This window comes from Archocentrus centrarchus, chromosome 11 (assembly GCF_007364275.1).
Source record: "Archocentrus centrarchus isolate MPI-CPG fArcCen1 chromosome 11, fArcCen1, whole genome shotgun sequence".
NCBI lineage: Eukaryota > Metazoa > Chordata > Actinopteri > Cichliformes > Cichlidae > Archocentrus > Archocentrus centrarchus.
This window is the reverse complement of record NC_044356.1, coordinates 13239661-13257254: the sequence shown is the minus strand read 5'-3', so window position 1 is coordinate 13257254 and position 17594 is coordinate 13239661. Positions and strand designations below refer to the sequence as shown.

Sequence of the window (17594 nt, the reverse complement as noted above, 5' to 3'; positions counted from 1 at the left end):
ACACTTTGAGCTGTAGTGAGAGCAGGGAGCAGGGGGGAAAGAGCCAGGAGAGGTGGAGGTATGCACTGGAGAGAAGAGGAATGAGATCATTTGTTCACTGGCCAAAAAAGGTTCTGAACCATTAGATTAATTTTTTACATTTTGTGAGCTGATTTAATAAGTGGAGTAAACTGTGTATTGCAGCAGAAGTATGAGGTAGCCACACTCAAGTAAAGCAGACTTCATATTTTGGTTATCATTCTTGATTTGCTGCTGCTTCAGAGGAAAAGATGGCAGTTTTTACTCTTCCACATACAGTCCCTCATCACTTTGAAACATCTGATCAGACTAAGCGCCTGGATACAGAGGTGTTCAATGTGACTGGTTTGACAACCCACTCCACCTCACCTCAAATGGTGATTAAAAATCTACAAAGAACATTAAAGTATAACAGTAAAATGCAAGGACAAGAGGTGAATGATGCAGAAAATAATTAATCCTGTGATTTAGGGCTCCGAGCGGTAAAATAAACATTTTGATTCCAGTTAATTTTATCGCTGGGTGCGCCCTTAGCGCTGCTGTTTATTTCTAAGGTGACGGTTGCACATGACAGCTTTGAAACTTAGTGGATCCATTTAAACATTTAAGGTTACTGTCCCACAGGCTGATAAAGGAGACATGGAAATCAGAGGGAAATTAATTTGACTGAACAGGTATTCTTGGTGTGCGTTCTGTGTTTCCAGCAGACACTCAGCAGCAGATTAAAATCAAGTGTAACAACATTTTATAACTTTCCTAAATCACCAAATCAATACACGCACATTCCTGTTAAAAGTGCGGCACTCAGTTGCACTTCATTCAGTGGTTTAACAAGCTGCACATATCTATATTGTGCTTTAAACATGCTGTAAATAAAGCACTCTTCCAGCTGATTTTAAACTGACACTCTGAACATAACCCGTTCCTGTCAGTTTTAGTTTTTATTCTCAGGTGCAGATTCTGTGCAGTTTAAGGGTTTCAGAGTAAAGATTAAATATAAAAACAGAGTTCAAACATAGGCTTAGTCTATGTACCAATTTAATATGAGGTCTGCAAGTACAGTGTAGGTGTCTTAACCCCAAAGTTACACGGATAAGCCAAAATCCTGCTTCGTAATATAGGGCCCTGATCAGCCTGGAGGTGTGTAAAGTTAGACTGGGTTTCAGTAAAATTCAGTTATAAATCAGTCAAATGTCAATTTCCTCTGTGCATTGACACATTAGGCAACATCACATCAACTGGCCCCAGCTGGTCACAAAGTTTTTGGTGTGTCCAAAACTGAGTTCAAAATAGAAAGTGTCAGAAAGTATGGAAGCTTGTTTGTGCCAGTGAATAAAAAAGTGCCACCCGAAATTTTGAATTAGCAAAAAAAAAAAAAAGGAAGAGATTCACAATCAGAGTAAAGCAGGAAACAGACAACATCATAACAGAAGGAAAACACTGACAACTGTAATACTAGTAACAAAAAAGAAAACCATAAAGAGCTCCAACAGTTAACTAAGAACTAAATAAGAATAAAGACATAGACAAATCCAAAAGATAACTAAAATACAAAACTCAAGTGACAGAATAATATATACAGAGGACACAGAGGAGGAGTAAAAACAAATAATAAAGCACGAGGAACCAAATAACAACTGGGACTCCAACAAGAACCAAACGGAAACTTTGACCTGAGGGAACCAGAGCCAGGGACTGTTACACTGTGCTCCTGATTTTCTCTTCAGTTTTAGTTTTATTCTCAGTTTGGGTTTAACCTTTTGGACTTTGTGTTTCTCACTTTGCTTGCCTGTGTGTCTTACACTTGGGTCTGCTCCTCAGCATTCGTGACAGTGAGACTCTTTTGAATAAGCTTAAGTGAAATTTTGAGTATAACAACTGAAACTTCCAGATCATTAAATGTAATAGCAGTAATATTTTTTTTTTGTCCAGATTTGTCAAAGACAACATTTAGAAAAATTCCTGGCAAAGACCTCTGAACCTTTCTAAAATTATTAACCACAAAAACATTCACAGATGGGGTAATCTGTGAATGTTTTAGTGCTGCTCCAGGCAGTGTTATGAAAGTTCAGCTGCAGGCTAAAGACGGTACAACAAAACACATGAATGGCTCACCTCAGTTTTTGATGCTACTGCTTTTTTTTTAATGCTACTCTGCACTTCTCCTTTGATAATTAAGAGGTAATTACCCATTCTTCCATTAGATGTCACTCTTGTACACCTCTGATCTCAGCTGAAGTGTTTTCTCCGGGCAGATTTGACCACAGTTACCTTTTAAAGAGCTGGGACTAGGAAACACTTCTTACACATTTTTAATTAAACCCCCTGAAGCAGACACTTATAAATCACTAATCATTTTTACTCTAAAAATGTGTCTTTTTTTAATTTGTCACATCAAATAAGAGTTTCTTACTGTGGCACAGACTGACAGTCCTACGTCTTCTTTGATCCCAGTTTGTGTGCAGGACTTCTCATGTATGACCCTGCAGTCAGAGGTGGAGCAGGAGCAGCAGCACAGAGGATTACACCTTCAGCTCCACCAGTTTATACACATTTCATGGCCTAATGAGTTCGGACAATCCGGCCTTGTCTCTTTTCATTATCTTCTCCTGCAAATCACATTGGGGGTCACATGGGAGATGACAGTCATGAGGTTTCTTTACAAACGCACAAGCTGTCCCTGACACACACATACAGCACACACACGCTGATATACTTACTGTACAATAGTGGACTTTTTTTTTTTTTATGAATACATGCTTTTAGTTCATGCATGAATAGGCATGTAGTAATTACCAGTAAATGTTTGGTATTTGTAAATTGAATTGAGCTATATTAGGGGCAGCTCAGTAAGGTTGGATCATCTTCACTGCTCACACATGAACTATTTTTTTTTTTTCTTTATCAGCAACACATTCATAATTTGGCAATTTTTGATTAAAAAGGCCCTTGTTCAGTGTTTAGTGTACTATGAAGACTTGCCGCTTTTCTTTATTTCGCATTGTTTGGGATTTGTGGGGATTCGCTGAGAAAATAACCCTCATTCAGAGCCTTAATTAACGTCAATAATAGAGATATTATTAGTGCTGTATCAAAATCCTTAGCAGAAGCATCTGTAGCTAAACTGCTGCTCCTAAACCTCCTCACAGGCTTCAGTCTCAGCAGCATCTCTGTTTGTCAGCTTACTTCTATGATTCATCATTTCCTCTATTGGGTCTTGTCATGGTTGGTCCAGATGGCCCCAAATCAAAAGCTGGACTTGGGTGCCTCCCTGTCCTAAAACCACAGCATTCCTCAGCCAATCGAGCAACGCGAGGCTCCATTACATCACTGCTTGAGGAATGCACTAGCATAACAGTTGTTTGGAAAGTGACCCGGCTAAGGAGGGACTGGTTCGGATGGCTATGAGGCAACCATCAGTCAAAGGGGTCATTTAGGCAGACTTTTGGGTATGTTGTGTATGTGTGTGCGTGTGTGTGTGTGTGTGCAATGCCAATTTTCTTGTTGGGCAAATAGTAGGGAACATTCCAAACTCTCTCGAGTGCAGTTAAAGTGCTGCGGTTTTGATGAGCAGTTACACAATACCGTGGATTTTGCTGAGGCCATTGAAAACACACATTCTGGTTGTGAGACATAAAAGCACGTACGTTATGGGTGAGCTTGCATAAGCCATAATTACTTGGTCACACATAATACTTTCAGTGTCTTTTTATCATGCAGACACAAACTGTTTACCAAGTACACATTTTTAGGTACTTGTACTTTACTAAAGTGCAGCTAACTTTAAATTTATTTCCTGCTTTACACTTCTCTACATTTTTACTGGACTACCTTAACATGATAGTTGTTATTAGGCTACAGATTAACCTTGAAAAACAGACCTCGGACTGTCCAGGAGCTTGATCAGTGATGTCCTCGTCCAGATCTGGGAGGAGATCCTTTAGGACACCATCCATCTTCTCATTAGGAGCATGGGCCGATGTTGGCAGGCATGCATACAAGCACGTGGGGCCCATATAAACTACTGAGTGCAAATTTCAGTTGCTGCAATGAAATTTCAGCAAACTGGACTAGCATGCCATATGTTTGTTTGTTTGGTTTTTTTCCCACTGATTTCTGGGGTGTCTGAATTCAACCCTCTTTAGGTTGATAATTTTCATCAAACAATGTGGCACCCTTTCAAAATTCCTAACACATTACCCAGTTCATGTCAGTAATAGATACCCAGCATGATTTTTTTCCCACTTAGATCTGATGTTTTTATTTTTGGCCTTGTATAGTGCAACAGTGAAGAGTAGACAGGAAAGCAGGAGAGGACATGCAGCAAAGGGCCCCGGTCAGACTCGAACCCGGGCCACTGACTTTCAGCACTGAGGCACTTTCGCTCATGCTGCAAGCTAATTTCGTGCCCTGAGAACTGACATGTTTTTAAAGTGTTCCTTTCATTTTCTTGCGCAGTGTGTAATGGCTCTCTGTTAAAGATAAACCACTGGTATGGTAGCTGCTCCACCAAAGAGTCTGCTCTAAACTCCTCAGCTGGTTAACCTGAATAACACTTCAAGGCCAAAAGAGGTGAAATTAGCCAACAGTGTACAAACAAGTCCAAAATATCCAACTGTGTTACAGAAATGTTTATTTTTTTTTCAAGAATCACTCTGTGATCCTAAATGATAATGAACAAGGGTTGCTATACTTTTACCGTAACTCTTTCCCCCATAAATACAACATTTGACAACCTAGACTGTACCCTTAATGATGAGTTGTGACACTACAATGTATATCAGTATATAATCCTCATTCACCATTAGGATATGTTCTGGATCTTTCCAAGGGTGGGCCTAGTATTCTGTAATGGCAGAGATCACCCTCACTAGCTTCTGATGTACACCCAGTCATTTTGTACTGAAATCAGGCCCGAAATATGACAGAAACAAGGGTTACACATAGTAGGCAGCTAAGGGGAAAAGAGATAAAATGTTGGGTACAGGACTGTACTTGAGTACAAGGTTGTGAGTACTTTCTCCTCCATATACACACAGATCCCTACTGAGGTTATTAATGACATTCATCCTAAAGGAGGCCAAGTCCTCCCATTGCTTGCTCAGCAATGTGTATATAAACTGGGAAGCACTTCAGAGGGGTGCTTGTCTGCGGACTGTTTGAAAACCTGGAAAAACCATCACTGGCTCTGAACCATAGCTGTTCTTTTTTTCTCAGGAAGTGCCTGAGACCCAGAAGGTCCACATTTCACAGCAAGGTGAGGCTCTGACTAAGTTTTAGGTGAGCAAAGGGTAGACTTTCTTGTCAACAAATAGCTCTCATTTTGTTTGCATCCCCATATTTTGGTGACAAATTAGTTTTAGAGAGGCAACAGCTGGAAATCTCCCTGCACAGCATAACAGGAAGTCAGTCAACACTTTGGGCACAAAATCAGAGAGAAGAAAGCGGGGGAGTTTTAATTGAGCGCGCTCTGTAAGGAGGTACAGCTAGAAACCAGAGCATAGTGAGTAAAACCTCTCCCGATGCTAACTAATGTTCTCATGGACACACTCTCCCTTTCCCCTCACTCATTTCATTTTCCTCTCCACTCCCTGTTTCCCCCTTGTCTTTGCCAAGTGTCTCTCAAAGCAGAGTTTATAAAATATGAACTGTCTTTGGGAGTTTTTAAACTAATCAAGTACATATTGTAGTGATGAAAAAGAGCACACAGAGGACAAGGCTTTGCAAATGGAAACATTCTTTAGGGGGGAAAGGGTGTAGAATAATCAGGAGAGTACGAATGGCAGACAGTAATGTAAAGTGATATGCAGATGGGAATAGGAGGTGCAGGGAGGGGACAACATAAAGAATGAGAGCTTGAAAATGAATCAGATTTATATAAAACTGTTTATTAGCATGAGGATTTAGACACAGCTATAAAGCTTTTTTTTTTTTTAAAAAAAGGAATGTGATATGTTATGATACATAAAGAATAAGTTTTACTGTTATAAAGACAATTATTGTACCAACTGAAGCCTTTTCAGCACTGTTTGACCTGACCAACTCTGACTCTCTGGGAGGAGGACGAAAAAGAAGAAAACAAGGCGAGTAAATGTAAACCATGCGCGAGGCACAAAACACAAGTATTGTATGACAGTACTGGAAAGAAAAATCCTCATTCCCTCTCATAAACTCTGGTGCAGACAACGTCCCCGGCAGTCATTGTCTGAAAGAAAACAGGAACAAAAGCACAGATAAGATGCACTTCATGGTGTTTTTTTTTGTTTTTTTTTAAAAGCTTTTTAATAACCATTTAGTCAGCAAGAAAAAGACTGAGAACAGGTACCCTGCAGCAGGATGATTTCTTTTGCCATAACAAAGACCCTGCAGGATGTAAATGCATGTAAATTGGATTTCAGCTGAGATTCTTTGTAACTTTCTTTTTTTCAGAAAATGCACCCAGAAAGAAAACCAGGGATTTTTTTAAAGGTAGTGATGTGATTTTAGAAATTGCATTTTCGTAAAACTGTTAGATTCATGGTGCTCAGAAGGTGAATCCCACTACCCTATGTGTGACTTCCCTCCAGGATTTTGAAAGTTGTAGTTTTAAGTGAAATACAGGGCTTTGCTCCTGGTTTCCTATATTGCATAAAAGTTTGTTTTTATACAATATAGGAAACCATCAACTGCTAGACAGTATTTTGGGATTTCAGGTGCAACCAGCACAGATATCTGGGCCGAGACTTCCAGTTCTGTGCACTGGTCATTCTTAAATAATGTAGATATATTTTAAAAGGCCAATAAAAAAGCTGAATCCTTGTCAAGACAACAACTGACAGTTTCACGATTACCCCTCTGAAGAGGCTGCACCTTCCCAGTATATTCAACTGTGGTGTTAAACCAAAATCAGATTAATGTTCCTCAATGTAAAATGGTGAAAACTTTGACTATTTCAACTGCATTAAAAAATAGCCATGATTCTGTCATGGAAATTGCTGCATGGGCTCAGGAACACTTCAGTCTGTGAACACAGTTAAAAGTGCCATCCACAAAGAGGACAAAAGGTATCATGCAGAGAAAAAGTCAAATGTGAATGTGATCCAGAAATGCTGCCATCATGGACTGAGGCAAAGTGGAAAACTGTTCTGTAGTCAAACAATTTGAAATTCTTTTGCAAAACATGGACATTATCCTTCTTCTAAAGAGGAGAGTGACCATCTGGCTTGAATCAGCGCTCAGTTTAAAAGCCTGCATCTCTGATGCTAAAGGGGGTGCATTAGTGCCTATGGAATTGGCAGCTTGCACATCTAAAAAGGCACCATCAATGCTGAAAGGTACATACAGGTTTTAGAGCAACATGTGCACCCATCCAGATGATGCCTTTTTCAGGGAAGGCCTTGCATATTTCAGCAGGACAATGCTAAACCACCTACTGCAGTTATTACAACGGCATGGCTTTGGAGTAGAAGAGTCCAGGTGATCAACTGACCTGCCTGCAACTGAAAGCATTTGGTCCATCATGAAAAGCCAAATACAACAAAGAAGACCCAGGACTACTGAGCAGCTATAATCCTCTATCAGACCCGAATGGGACAACTTCTCCCAAAAGACCAGCAGCTGCTCTCCGTTCCCAGATGTTTCTGGACTGTAGTTATAAGAAGAGGGGATGCTACACAGATGTGTTCTTGCCATCAATTTCAAAATGAGCTCATATTTTTTTTAATAGTACAATTTCTCTGTTTAGACATTTGATATGTTTTCTACGTTCTGTTGTGAAAATTGTAAATCATTGCATTGCATTTTACACAGCATCCCAACTTTTTTTGGAATTCAGTTTGTGCAGTTAGGAGCTCTTTTATCTGGCAGTCACAAAATTGACATTAACTGCTGATTAACAAAGGCTAGCATGCAAACAAGCACAACTAAGATGGTGAACATTGTACACATTATACCTGCTGAATGTAAGCGTCACTGTGAGCATGATAGCATGGTCATGTTAACCTTTAGTTCATGCTGCTGTGTCTGAGAAGACTGAGTAGCAATTGCTGTTGACTGTTGTATTAAATCTTACCTATGGATTATAAGAAATATCTGCATTAAGACTCTAAAGCAGTTTGAATAGACAGCAGCAGTGTTCATTTTTGCCTATTTATTAGATTTTTTTTAAAACTCCATACAGAGTTGTGTACGCATTGTCGTACCAGTATGAGTTCTCCATCATTGGTCAGCTCTCGGGTCCACGCTGTCTTTGGTCCGTCGCCTTTCTGTAAAGTCTGTTCACAGCTGATCTTTCTGTCTGTTTCCCACTTAGGAATGCTCTGTGGGGATTCACACGAGAAAAGCATCAATGCCTGAAATATCTGAAGTTCTTTGGGCAATGAAGTTACAGCAAAGTTCGGGTTTGGTCATAACTGGAGCTCAGTGTGCTGATTGCTCCATGTCAGAATGTTTTTACGGCCTGTCCTTCATCACCCACTCGGTCTGAAGATGAAGAACAGATCTCTTCGAGTTGCAACGAAATCATTTCCATATGTTTCTTTTGCACAGAGCCGGGGGCTACTTATGCTGTCCTTGGCCACATCCTGGTATGCATGAACTAACATTACACAGTATTTATTTTTTTCTTTTATTAATGTGAAGTAAAGAGGCAGGTACCGTGCAGGGACGTCCATCCACTGTGGTCTCGCTGAAAGACTGACCCACGGTGAAGGAGACGTTGGTGGTGCGGACGCTGGTGGATGTCTTGATGGACAGAGTCTCTCCCTGCTGGGTGATTTCCACTGCCGGGCTGGAGGCCGCTGCCACTGCAATCTTCCTCAAGAACACGTTCACACCTGACCACAGACACACAGACCAAATGTAAAAGCGGAGGTCTCTACAGTGGGTCTTACAGCTGTGCATGCCAGTGGTTTTCAATGTTAAAGCCCAAACAACCAAACTTTATCTGAATCATATGTATGCTTTACTCTGATTCCCCACATTCTGCTAATTTTACAAGGTCTTTATCTTACAAAGCGGTGGGAAGTTATGTTTTGTAAGTAAAATGTTATTGCTTGCTGTTCAATAAAACTAAGTACTGTCTGTGTTTCCGGCCTGATTCCTCTATAACAACGGTTATGCATGAAATCATTTTTGGCAGCCTAAGCATTTTCAAAACAGCCTGTGTTGCTGCATTGCCACATAGTAACCCAACTCTGTAAAATAAAGCAATGAAATGTTCATTGTGATTCATTTCTTTCAAGTCCATACATGCTGGCTAACCCCCCCCCCCCCCCCCCCCCCAATAGTGAATGAAGTAAAAACCAAAGGCATTAATCTCACAAACATATGGCAAGCTTCAGAAAATGGTTCCTGCTAATGAAGAGCATATGTGATTTTTCTCTTAATGGGCCACAACATACAAAACCGCTGGTATGAAACCACTTATTTCTGTTGTTAAAGGCAGAGTTCACTGCAAAATTAAAAGTAATTCATTAGCCCGTCAAATGAAAACACCCCTGAAGCTGGTATGTTTGTTAATCCTCACAGTTTGTGCCATTTTTCAAACAAATTAGTTCATAATGCTCAGCTTTTTTTTTTTTTTTTTTTTTGCTTATTTGAGTTGAGCATTGATTATATGGCACATAGAGTCTGCGATTCTATAAAAATACCTGTAACTGTGATAAGTGAAGACAACAGAATAAGGTTTGATTCACTGTATGCACATGCAAAATATAACAAAAACGGGGGAAAATGGTTCCCTCTTTTTTGTGTCTTTGCGGTAGTTTTGCATGTCTCTGTGCAGGTTTTTTGTCCTCTTTTGTTCACTTTGAGTCCCTGTGGTCAATTTTGAAGTAGGTGTGAGTGCGCCTTTGCAGTTCTCTGATTGCCTTTTCAAAAAGAAATGTTAACAGGCTCATTCAAGTGAACACTGGCCACCTTAAATATATTGTCTCTCAATCTGAAATGGAAATGTTCACACAAGCTTTTTATTTCATTGCAACTCGATTGTTTATTTATTCCTTTGCCTGAGCAAATCACCTGGACCTACAGCTGTAAGGTTTCTCACCAGGTCCTCTAAAAGGTCCAACGCGACACCAATTTTGACCTCTTTACACTGGGTTTGGTTTAAGATTTTGGTGATTAGTTCCAGAGCCTCTCTGTAGTAGTGAACTTTTACATCCATATGTAACCTGCAGGTTTCTGAAGTCTACTGAGCAAAGCTTGCTGGTGGCACCTCAGTCCAGGATACGGACCAGAGGAGATTGTGCTTTGAAGGTTGTGGCTCTTAAGTTGTGAAACTCCCTCCCACTGGACTTAAAATCTAAAGACACTTGATACCTTCAAGAAAACGCTTAAGACCCACCTGTGCAAGCTCGCTTTTATTTAGCTGCATCCATTTAAACTGTTCTAAAAGTTGTATCTGTGCCTTTTCATTATTTTCTATTATACTGTGAAACACTTTGTGACTTTTGTTCTACAAAAATGCAGAAAGAGAAAATGTAACTGAATTTCTAACTAAAAAAGAAACACAGTCAACTCAAGCACTGACTCACACACGGCAAGGTTGAATGAGTTGCAGCATGGAGGTGTTGTGAGTAGAGATGTGATACAAAATACTGTAAATGTAACCTTTGGTTGTGCACATTGGACTGGCTTCAGACATAAAACAAAACGCACACACAAAAAAATCTGATTCAGACCAGATTTGCTCATCCATTAGTAACAACAGAAGCAACAGGCGAACAGAGACTCTCTGGCTCACACACACACAACATGCACGCACAGACACACACAGCCCTCGATTAGGTCAGAGAGGCCCCAGGCAGTGAAGGAAAGTCAGTCTCAGAGCTGGCAGGCTGCTGGGGCCCATGTCGAGGCTTAGTTCCGTTTACACTGGCTCTAATTACAACGGCATGAAGAGGACCCTGCTTCAGATGAGCCTAATCTCACAGTGCTCCATAGGATATTTGTCTTCAGATTTTCAATGGATGCCACTGGATGGCCCTCGCATGACCTCTCACTCCTGCTTTCAGCACAAAGTCCATGTGGCTTAACAGAACCAATATTCCCAGGAACATATTAGCGGTGCAGGAGCGAGACAGTTTAGCCTCATGCAGGGCCATTTCAGACCGCTTTGGCTCTCAAGCTGACTTCTAAGCCAAGTGGATTTCCAGCTGATAATGTCAAAAATGACTGACAGTCTTTATAATCGAGAGGCAGCCCTCCTTCCGTTTTATCAATAAACCTCAGTGGTTGGTGATTAAACTTGACTCTAAAGCAGCATTAAACACTCAGAAGTTCTGCATGCAACTTTTTTTTTTTTTTTTTTTTAAGTTAAAGGTGGGAAAATAGGAAGAAACTCCTCTTTTATAATAGATGAGTAGCGCTGCTGGGCATTTTTAGAAAGCAAATTAAATGGGATAATCGATGCTAGCACAGGGAGCAAAAATCCATTCACTCACCAAGCGCCCTCAAAAGTTCCTCGAAGTTTTCCGAAGACTTCATTTTCCATTTTCCAGAGAAATCTGTAACTTTATCCTCCATTTCTGTGCAAGCAGATGCAGAAATAAATTTTTATTTACTTATTAATTTATGGCAGATTACAAACAGATTCTGCTCGCAGTCACCGGTTCTCTATAGGTCTGTCCTTCTCCGTTATCCGGTCGGTAAAGTCGTCTCCTCGTTGCCTGCATCTCCGCCTCCATTCATTGGCTGACGGCTCGCCTGGATCTGATGCTGGTCCAGCCAATGCAGAGGCTGGTGGCAGGGAGGGACTCCCCCCTCCCCGATTCCAAGTCTACCCTCCACCTCTGTCAGCATGGTGAAAGATTTGGATAAGAGCTGGAGAATTCGCTTCCAGTAAATCCTTTAATGTTGACGAGCTGCTAGCTCGGATTTTAAATAGGAGCGTTAATTGTTTTCAAGATGGCACCATGTTAGTCCCAATTATTTGACAAGACTTCCCGAAAATAAAAAGTAGAGAATGAGAATCGAAATGTCTGAAGTTTATTGCGTCTCAGACGCAGTGTTTAGTTTTTAAAAAGCCGGAATGTGAATGTGTTTAGCTGCAGAGCTGAGGGGTGGAAAAGCTGGTAATGAAAAAGGAAAAAGATAAGACAGGCAGCCGGAGGCATCCATCCAGGAACATGCCATCACCGTTGCCACTCTACAATTAAAACTTTAGAGCATGAGTGTCAAACTCGTTTTAGTCCGAGGTCCACATAGAGCCCAGTTTAAACTCAAGTGCACCGGACCAGCAAAACCATTGCTTAATAGCCCATTAAAAAAAAAAAGTTTCACAAACAGCACAAGGGGCGCATTGGACTACACATGCACAGAAATAAAAGCATATATTTGCTGGTTACAGCATCAGTTTATCTCCTCAGTCAATCACTGCGTACCTGCTCCTTTTATGTGTAACTGCAGTTCTTGCTGATTTACATGAGAGTACATTAAAACAAGGTCATTACCATTTTGATATATTTGGTTTGTTATCTCTATACTTCTCTAGATATATTAGTATAGAGAAGGTCAGAATGAGCTGTACTGTGTCTTTGCGGATCCAGAGAAAGCATACGATAGGCTGCCAAGAGAGGAACTGTGGTATGCATGAGGAAGTCAGGAGTGACAGAGAGGTATGTGAGGGTGGTGTAGGACATGTATGAGGACAGCGAGACAGTGGTGAGGTGTGCAGTATGAGTGACAGATGGGTTTGAGGTGGGGGGATTACCTTAGGGATTGGCTCTGAGTCCCCTCTTGTTTGCAGTAATGATAGACAGTCTGACAGATGAGGTCAGGCAGGAGTCTCCGTGGACTATGTTTGCAGATGACAACACTGTGATCTGTAGAGAGAGCAGGGAGCAGGTGGAAGATAGCCTGGAGAGGTGGAGGTATGCTCTGGAGAGAAGAGGAATGAATGAAAGTGCCAGGCAGGAGGAAAAGAGGATGACCACAGAGAAGATTCATGGATGTAGTGAATGAGGACATGCAGAGGGTTGGTGTGACAGCGGAGGATGTTTTTATAGTGGGAGATGGAGACAGATGATCCACTGATGTTCTTTCCATATATACAATGCTTTAGAGTAATATTAAAAAGAAACAGACATTGCCCACGTACTGATAGTGATGTATCTGTGAAGGGTTGATATCTTCCTATAATACTGGCCAACCAATACATCATTCAAGCTCAAATTAAGATGGAGGAAAAAATGAGAAGAAAAGCAGTTATTACAAAACTTTTCTGGTCTCACTGTGCTCATTAATATACAGTTAAACAGCAAAATACAAGCACAGTTCCAATGTGACATGTCACCTTGGACACATTACGTTATTGGCTAGAAAAAAACCCCCACCTGATTTAGCATTTGAAACCATATGCCATATGCTTGTGTTAACAGCACAGCGAATACAGCAGCAGAATAGCTCACCTGCTGCAAGCTTAGCTGTAAACTCAGTGCAGAAAAACCCTTTAATATCACAAATGGCCAAAAAACAGTCACAAAATGTCTACTGTTAATTAAATAATTAAATTATTGAAATATTCCATCAAGTACCATCAGTGGGATGTGCGTGATTGTAACACACACACACACACACACACACACACACACACACACACACACACACACACACACACACACACACACACACACACACACAGACAGAGCGACTCAATGCCAAGGAGGTTTCATCAGCTCTGGATGAGATGGGATGCCTCTGGAAACATGATGCACTGCATTCACCCAACAAAAGGAGTCACGATGTTATCTGCGCAGTCTGTCTAAGCATTCCTCCCTGTGGCACCATGCAGATACGGTAACCTATAGAGTTACAGCAACATGGAAGTTGACCTCATCGGCAATGTTACACAGAGGAAGGGCAGATAAAAGCACTTTTGAATGCAAATTAGACCCACCTTCCACACAGCAGCGCTCACCACTGGCTGACCTCAGAGTGAGACACGCAGAGGACAACAGCAGCGCATTAGGGATGAGGAGAAAAAGAGGAGAATGGCCCCGATGAAAGAATAACACTGGACACTGCTGTCCCTGTTGCTATGACAACAGATGTAACTCCATAAAGCTGTGATTCCCCTGAAAGCTATCTACCTTCACGCAGCCTCTAATTGCAGCAATTTGGCTCCCTGCGCTGAAGAGACTTAGGTGTTTGTTTCTCTCTGTGATTAATTCTGATTAATTTATTTATTTTAGGGGAAAAAGATACAAGCGGTGATGTTTAGGGTGTACAAAAGACAGAAGGCTAACTCAGGATTTGATGCAGTGCTGTCACCTTATCAGAGTTTTACTGCACTAATGTATGGAAGCCTGTTTCTGCCACTGAAAAGAACCTCTCCTGATTGGCTGATGTTTTGACTTAATAATTTGATAATAATTTTGAATTACTTTCAGATTTTTGAGTTATTTTATAAGAAGTTTGAGTTATTAAGTTAAAACTTTGAGATAATAACCTGAAATTTTGAAGTATGGATGCCAGTTCTTTTTGTCAGTGGTAGAAACAAGCTTCCATGCAAATATTGTGACCCAATAGTCACAAAGACAAACTTATTGTGAGAAAGGAAAACTAGTGATGATAAAAATTAGTCAAATTCAGCTTTAACATTGACTTTAGTTTATTAATATAGTGTCAATCACAGTTAACCAGTTCTGTTATATTTTGTTAATTTAAATAATGATTAATGACACTGAGCACCAACCCAGGCAACTAAGGAGTCAGATGGCCCCAGTCTACCCCTATGCATCCATCAATGCATACATACACTGTCAATAACAAATATTAACAATATTATGGAGTCAGAATTTCTGGGAATACAAAATTATATAAAACTAAAGTGCTAACAGTTCATAAGTTTTGAGGATCTGTGTTATCAAAACTCTAAGTAGTTTACATTTAAATATTTTTAAAGTATGTTTTCACCTACGGGAAGCTGAGCTGGAGCTCACAGAGCTGAAGATGTTGAGCTTTTCACTGGGAGAGACCAGAATGGACAAGATTAGAAATGAGTACATCTGAGAGGCAGCTCAAGTTCAGCACTTTGAAGACAAAGGTTAGAGAGGCAAAGCTGAGATTGTTTGGACATGTGCAGAGGAGGGCTTATGGATATACTGGACAAAGGATGCTAGATGTAGTGAAGGCGGACTATGCAGAGGGTTAGTGTGACAGGAGTAGGTTTGCGATGGGGAGATGGATGTAGATGATCTGCTGTGGTGACAGCTAAATTGAGCAGTGGAAAGAAGAAGTGTTCACCTTTATTTCAGAATGACATACCTGTCATTCTGAAATAAAGGTGAAAACTTCTTTTTTGTTTGTTGTTTGTTTGTTTGTTTTTAAAAAGTAAACCACATCTTGTGAAAAATAATAGAAACGACTTCAAAACAGGACACAGGGGATTTAACAAAATGGTTGAGTAAAGCGCCACCTAGCGTCGGCTTATGTTCATGCGGATCTTCTTGTGTCCGGAACTTATTGTCGTTAGGCGTTTACAGCCGGATGATAATTGGGCAAGCACCGGTCTCATCATGGCGAGGCACCTTCGCTTCATCGCTCGGACGGTGATGGTCCAAAACGGGGACGTGGATGCGGCGTACAAGACTTTGAACAGGTCAGTCCGGTGTATTTAAGTTTGACGTTGTTATCAGATATGTTATTATGGCAGCGACACGCTAACAGCCAAGGTTAGCCTGTTCAATGTCAGAGCTGCGGCTGCGCAGTGGGCTCGGACGCGGTTCACAGATGACATGTTTTTGTTTTTGGCATTTTGTTTCGAATGTTGAAGCAGGAACTACCTAATATACAGGCAGATAACTGTGTGTAATATAGCACAATTTATTTTTAGATTTCATATCAATATTATAAAATCCGCAAAATAATTAATAACCAAAGCTTTTAATCCTGTTTTAAGTGGAGTTGGGGGAGATGGGGTGAAGTTTCTTGGGGTTTGTTTACTCGTTCCCAGAGGACATCTCTGAAAATACAACACTGTGCAAAAGCCACCCCTTATTTCGTTATATTTTTCTTCAGAGGATCCAAACTTTCTTGTCATTTTTAAAAGTGGTCTTAAGCAATAGTTCTCCAGGATTTTCTGAATGGCCTTCAAAGTTTTTCTTTGGACATTGGCTGCTTTTTCACTCATTTTCAGTCCAGCCCTTGTACCTGACCATTTTCAGAGGAATGTTTTTTTTTTTTTTTTTTTTAATTGTTGTCAAATTATTAAATTTAGGCACTTTGTATCTAGCAACCTGTTGCAGAAACACAATTTGCATAGTTTACTGGTTTACACATTGATTTGGCAAGGTCACTGGTTCAGTTCCAGCTGGAGACAAAAATCCCCTTTCAGGGGAAAAAAAAAATCCCCCATCAGGAAGAGTATCTGGGGTAAAACTGTCAAAGAGCGACCCCTTGTGACAAGGGAGCAGCTGCAAGTAGCTTTCACCTTTTTATGAAAAATCCACAGGACACAAGAAGAAGGGGGATGCCTAAAAACTAGCTATAGGACACAGGATCTGAGAGATACAACCGGGCCTTCAGTTGATCCATTACTGTTCACTCTCATCAGAAATGGTCAGTGAATCACTGCACCTATTTCCCATTTTCCTAGCAAAATATAAAGAAATGAGGGGTGACGCGAGACTTTTGCAAAGCACTGTATGTCAACACACTTTATGGCTCAAGATGACTTTGTTAATGTTCCCTCGGATCCAGAGGCAGAATAAGCACCATTTTTGAAGGACTAACATTTCAAGATTGAACATTTGAAATGATTTTCATCTATTTCCTTTTAATTCAATGCATTATTTGAACTATTTTAAAATAGTATTTAGAGGATGGACATAAACCCATGGTTAGGAACCAGTAACAGTTTAACCTGTGCTTCGGTGCCAGTTATGGTGGTCATTTATCCATGAATCCTTACTTCTTAAGTTTCAGTCTAATTAAAACATGACTGTGTTTGCATGCCCTCAGACTTTGAAAACCTAATGCATTCTGCTGTACTCCTCCTTATATTTGGAATGGTATGTGTGAGTGAATGAGATAATCTGAGTTTTTAACACGACTTTACTAGTCCACAGACAGGAAATGGATGAATAAAAATGTAATGGTTTCATCACATTAAGAACTTATAAGCAGAGGCTCATAATAGGAACCGATACATTTGGGACTACATTTGTGTGAGTTTTGCTGCTTTTTCTGTTTACTAAGTGTAATCTATTCACACATTTTTTCTATGTACTCCAGGCTCCTGACTCAGGATGGCATTGTTGACACAGTGAAGCGCAAACGATACTACGAGAAGCCCTGCCGAGAGCGACAGCGAAAGAACTTTGAGAACTGCAGGCGTATATACCACACGGAGATGGCCAGAAAAATTGCCTTTATCTCCAGGACAAACAGAGAAGATCCTTGGCTCGGCTGCTAGGGACGTGGAGTGTGTTGGAAAAAGGCTGATGGACTGGATGAACACAATGCCACTGCCTCGACCAAAAGGACTCGGCAGATACAGACAAAAGTGGTGTTTATGTTGTCACATTGTGAACAGAAAAGATGTGATTTCATTGTCTCCGTTTTGAACATTTCTAATAAATTAATGACACTTAGGA

General features: G+C 40.6%; 2 protein-coding genes across 2 annotated transcripts; one reads left to right on the top strand and one right to left on the bottom strand.

The window, feature by feature from the left end:
• Positions 1-5954: 5954 nt before the first annotated feature.
• Positions 5955-11671, bottom strand: crabp2b (cellular retinoic acid binding protein 2, b). Its single transcript, XM_030740986.1, has 5 exons — positions 11607-11671; positions 11442-11525; positions 8653-8831; positions 8199-8315; positions 5955-6223 (listed from the first exon to the last, which is right to left on the bottom strand). Exons 2-5 carry the CDS (start codon positions 11521-11523, stop codon positions 6173-6175), a joined length of 429 nt encoding a protein of 142 aa, XP_030596846.1. The 5' UTR covers positions 11524-11525; positions 11607-11671; the 3' UTR covers positions 5955-6172.
• A 3789-nt stretch (positions 11672-15460) lies between these two features.
• On the top strand, positions 15461-17594 carry mrps21 (mitochondrial ribosomal protein S21). Its single transcript, XM_030741434.1, has 2 exons — positions 15461-15598; positions 17233-17594. Exons 1-2 carry the CDS (start codon positions 15516-15518, stop codon positions 17411-17413), a joined length of 264 nt encoding a protein of 87 aa, XP_030597294.1. The 5' UTR covers positions 15461-15515; the 3' UTR covers positions 17414-17594.

Bases quoted from the DNA above. Each gene is read 5' to 3' on its own strand.
- crabp2b (XM_030740986.1), bottom strand. From the start codon at position 11,523: ATGGAGGATAAAGTTACAGATTTCTCTGGAAAATGGAAAATGAAGTCT. The intron at 8,832-11,441 runs GTGAGTGAATGG...GTCTGTGGTCAG, and splicing joins GGAACTTTTGAGGGCGCTTG to GTGTGAACGTGTTCTTGAGG. The intron at 6,224-8,198 runs GTACGACAATGC...GTTTTCTTTCAG, and splicing joins ATGATGGAGAACTCATACTG to ACAATGACTGCCGGGGACGT.
- mrps21 (XM_030741434.1), top strand. From the start codon at position 15,516: ATGGCGAGGCACCTTCGCTTCATCGCTCGGACGGTGATGGTCCAAAAC. The intron at 15,599-17,232 runs GTCAGTCCGGTG...TATGTACTCCAG, and splicing joins GCGTACAAGACTTTGAACAG to GCTCCTGACTCAGGATGGCA.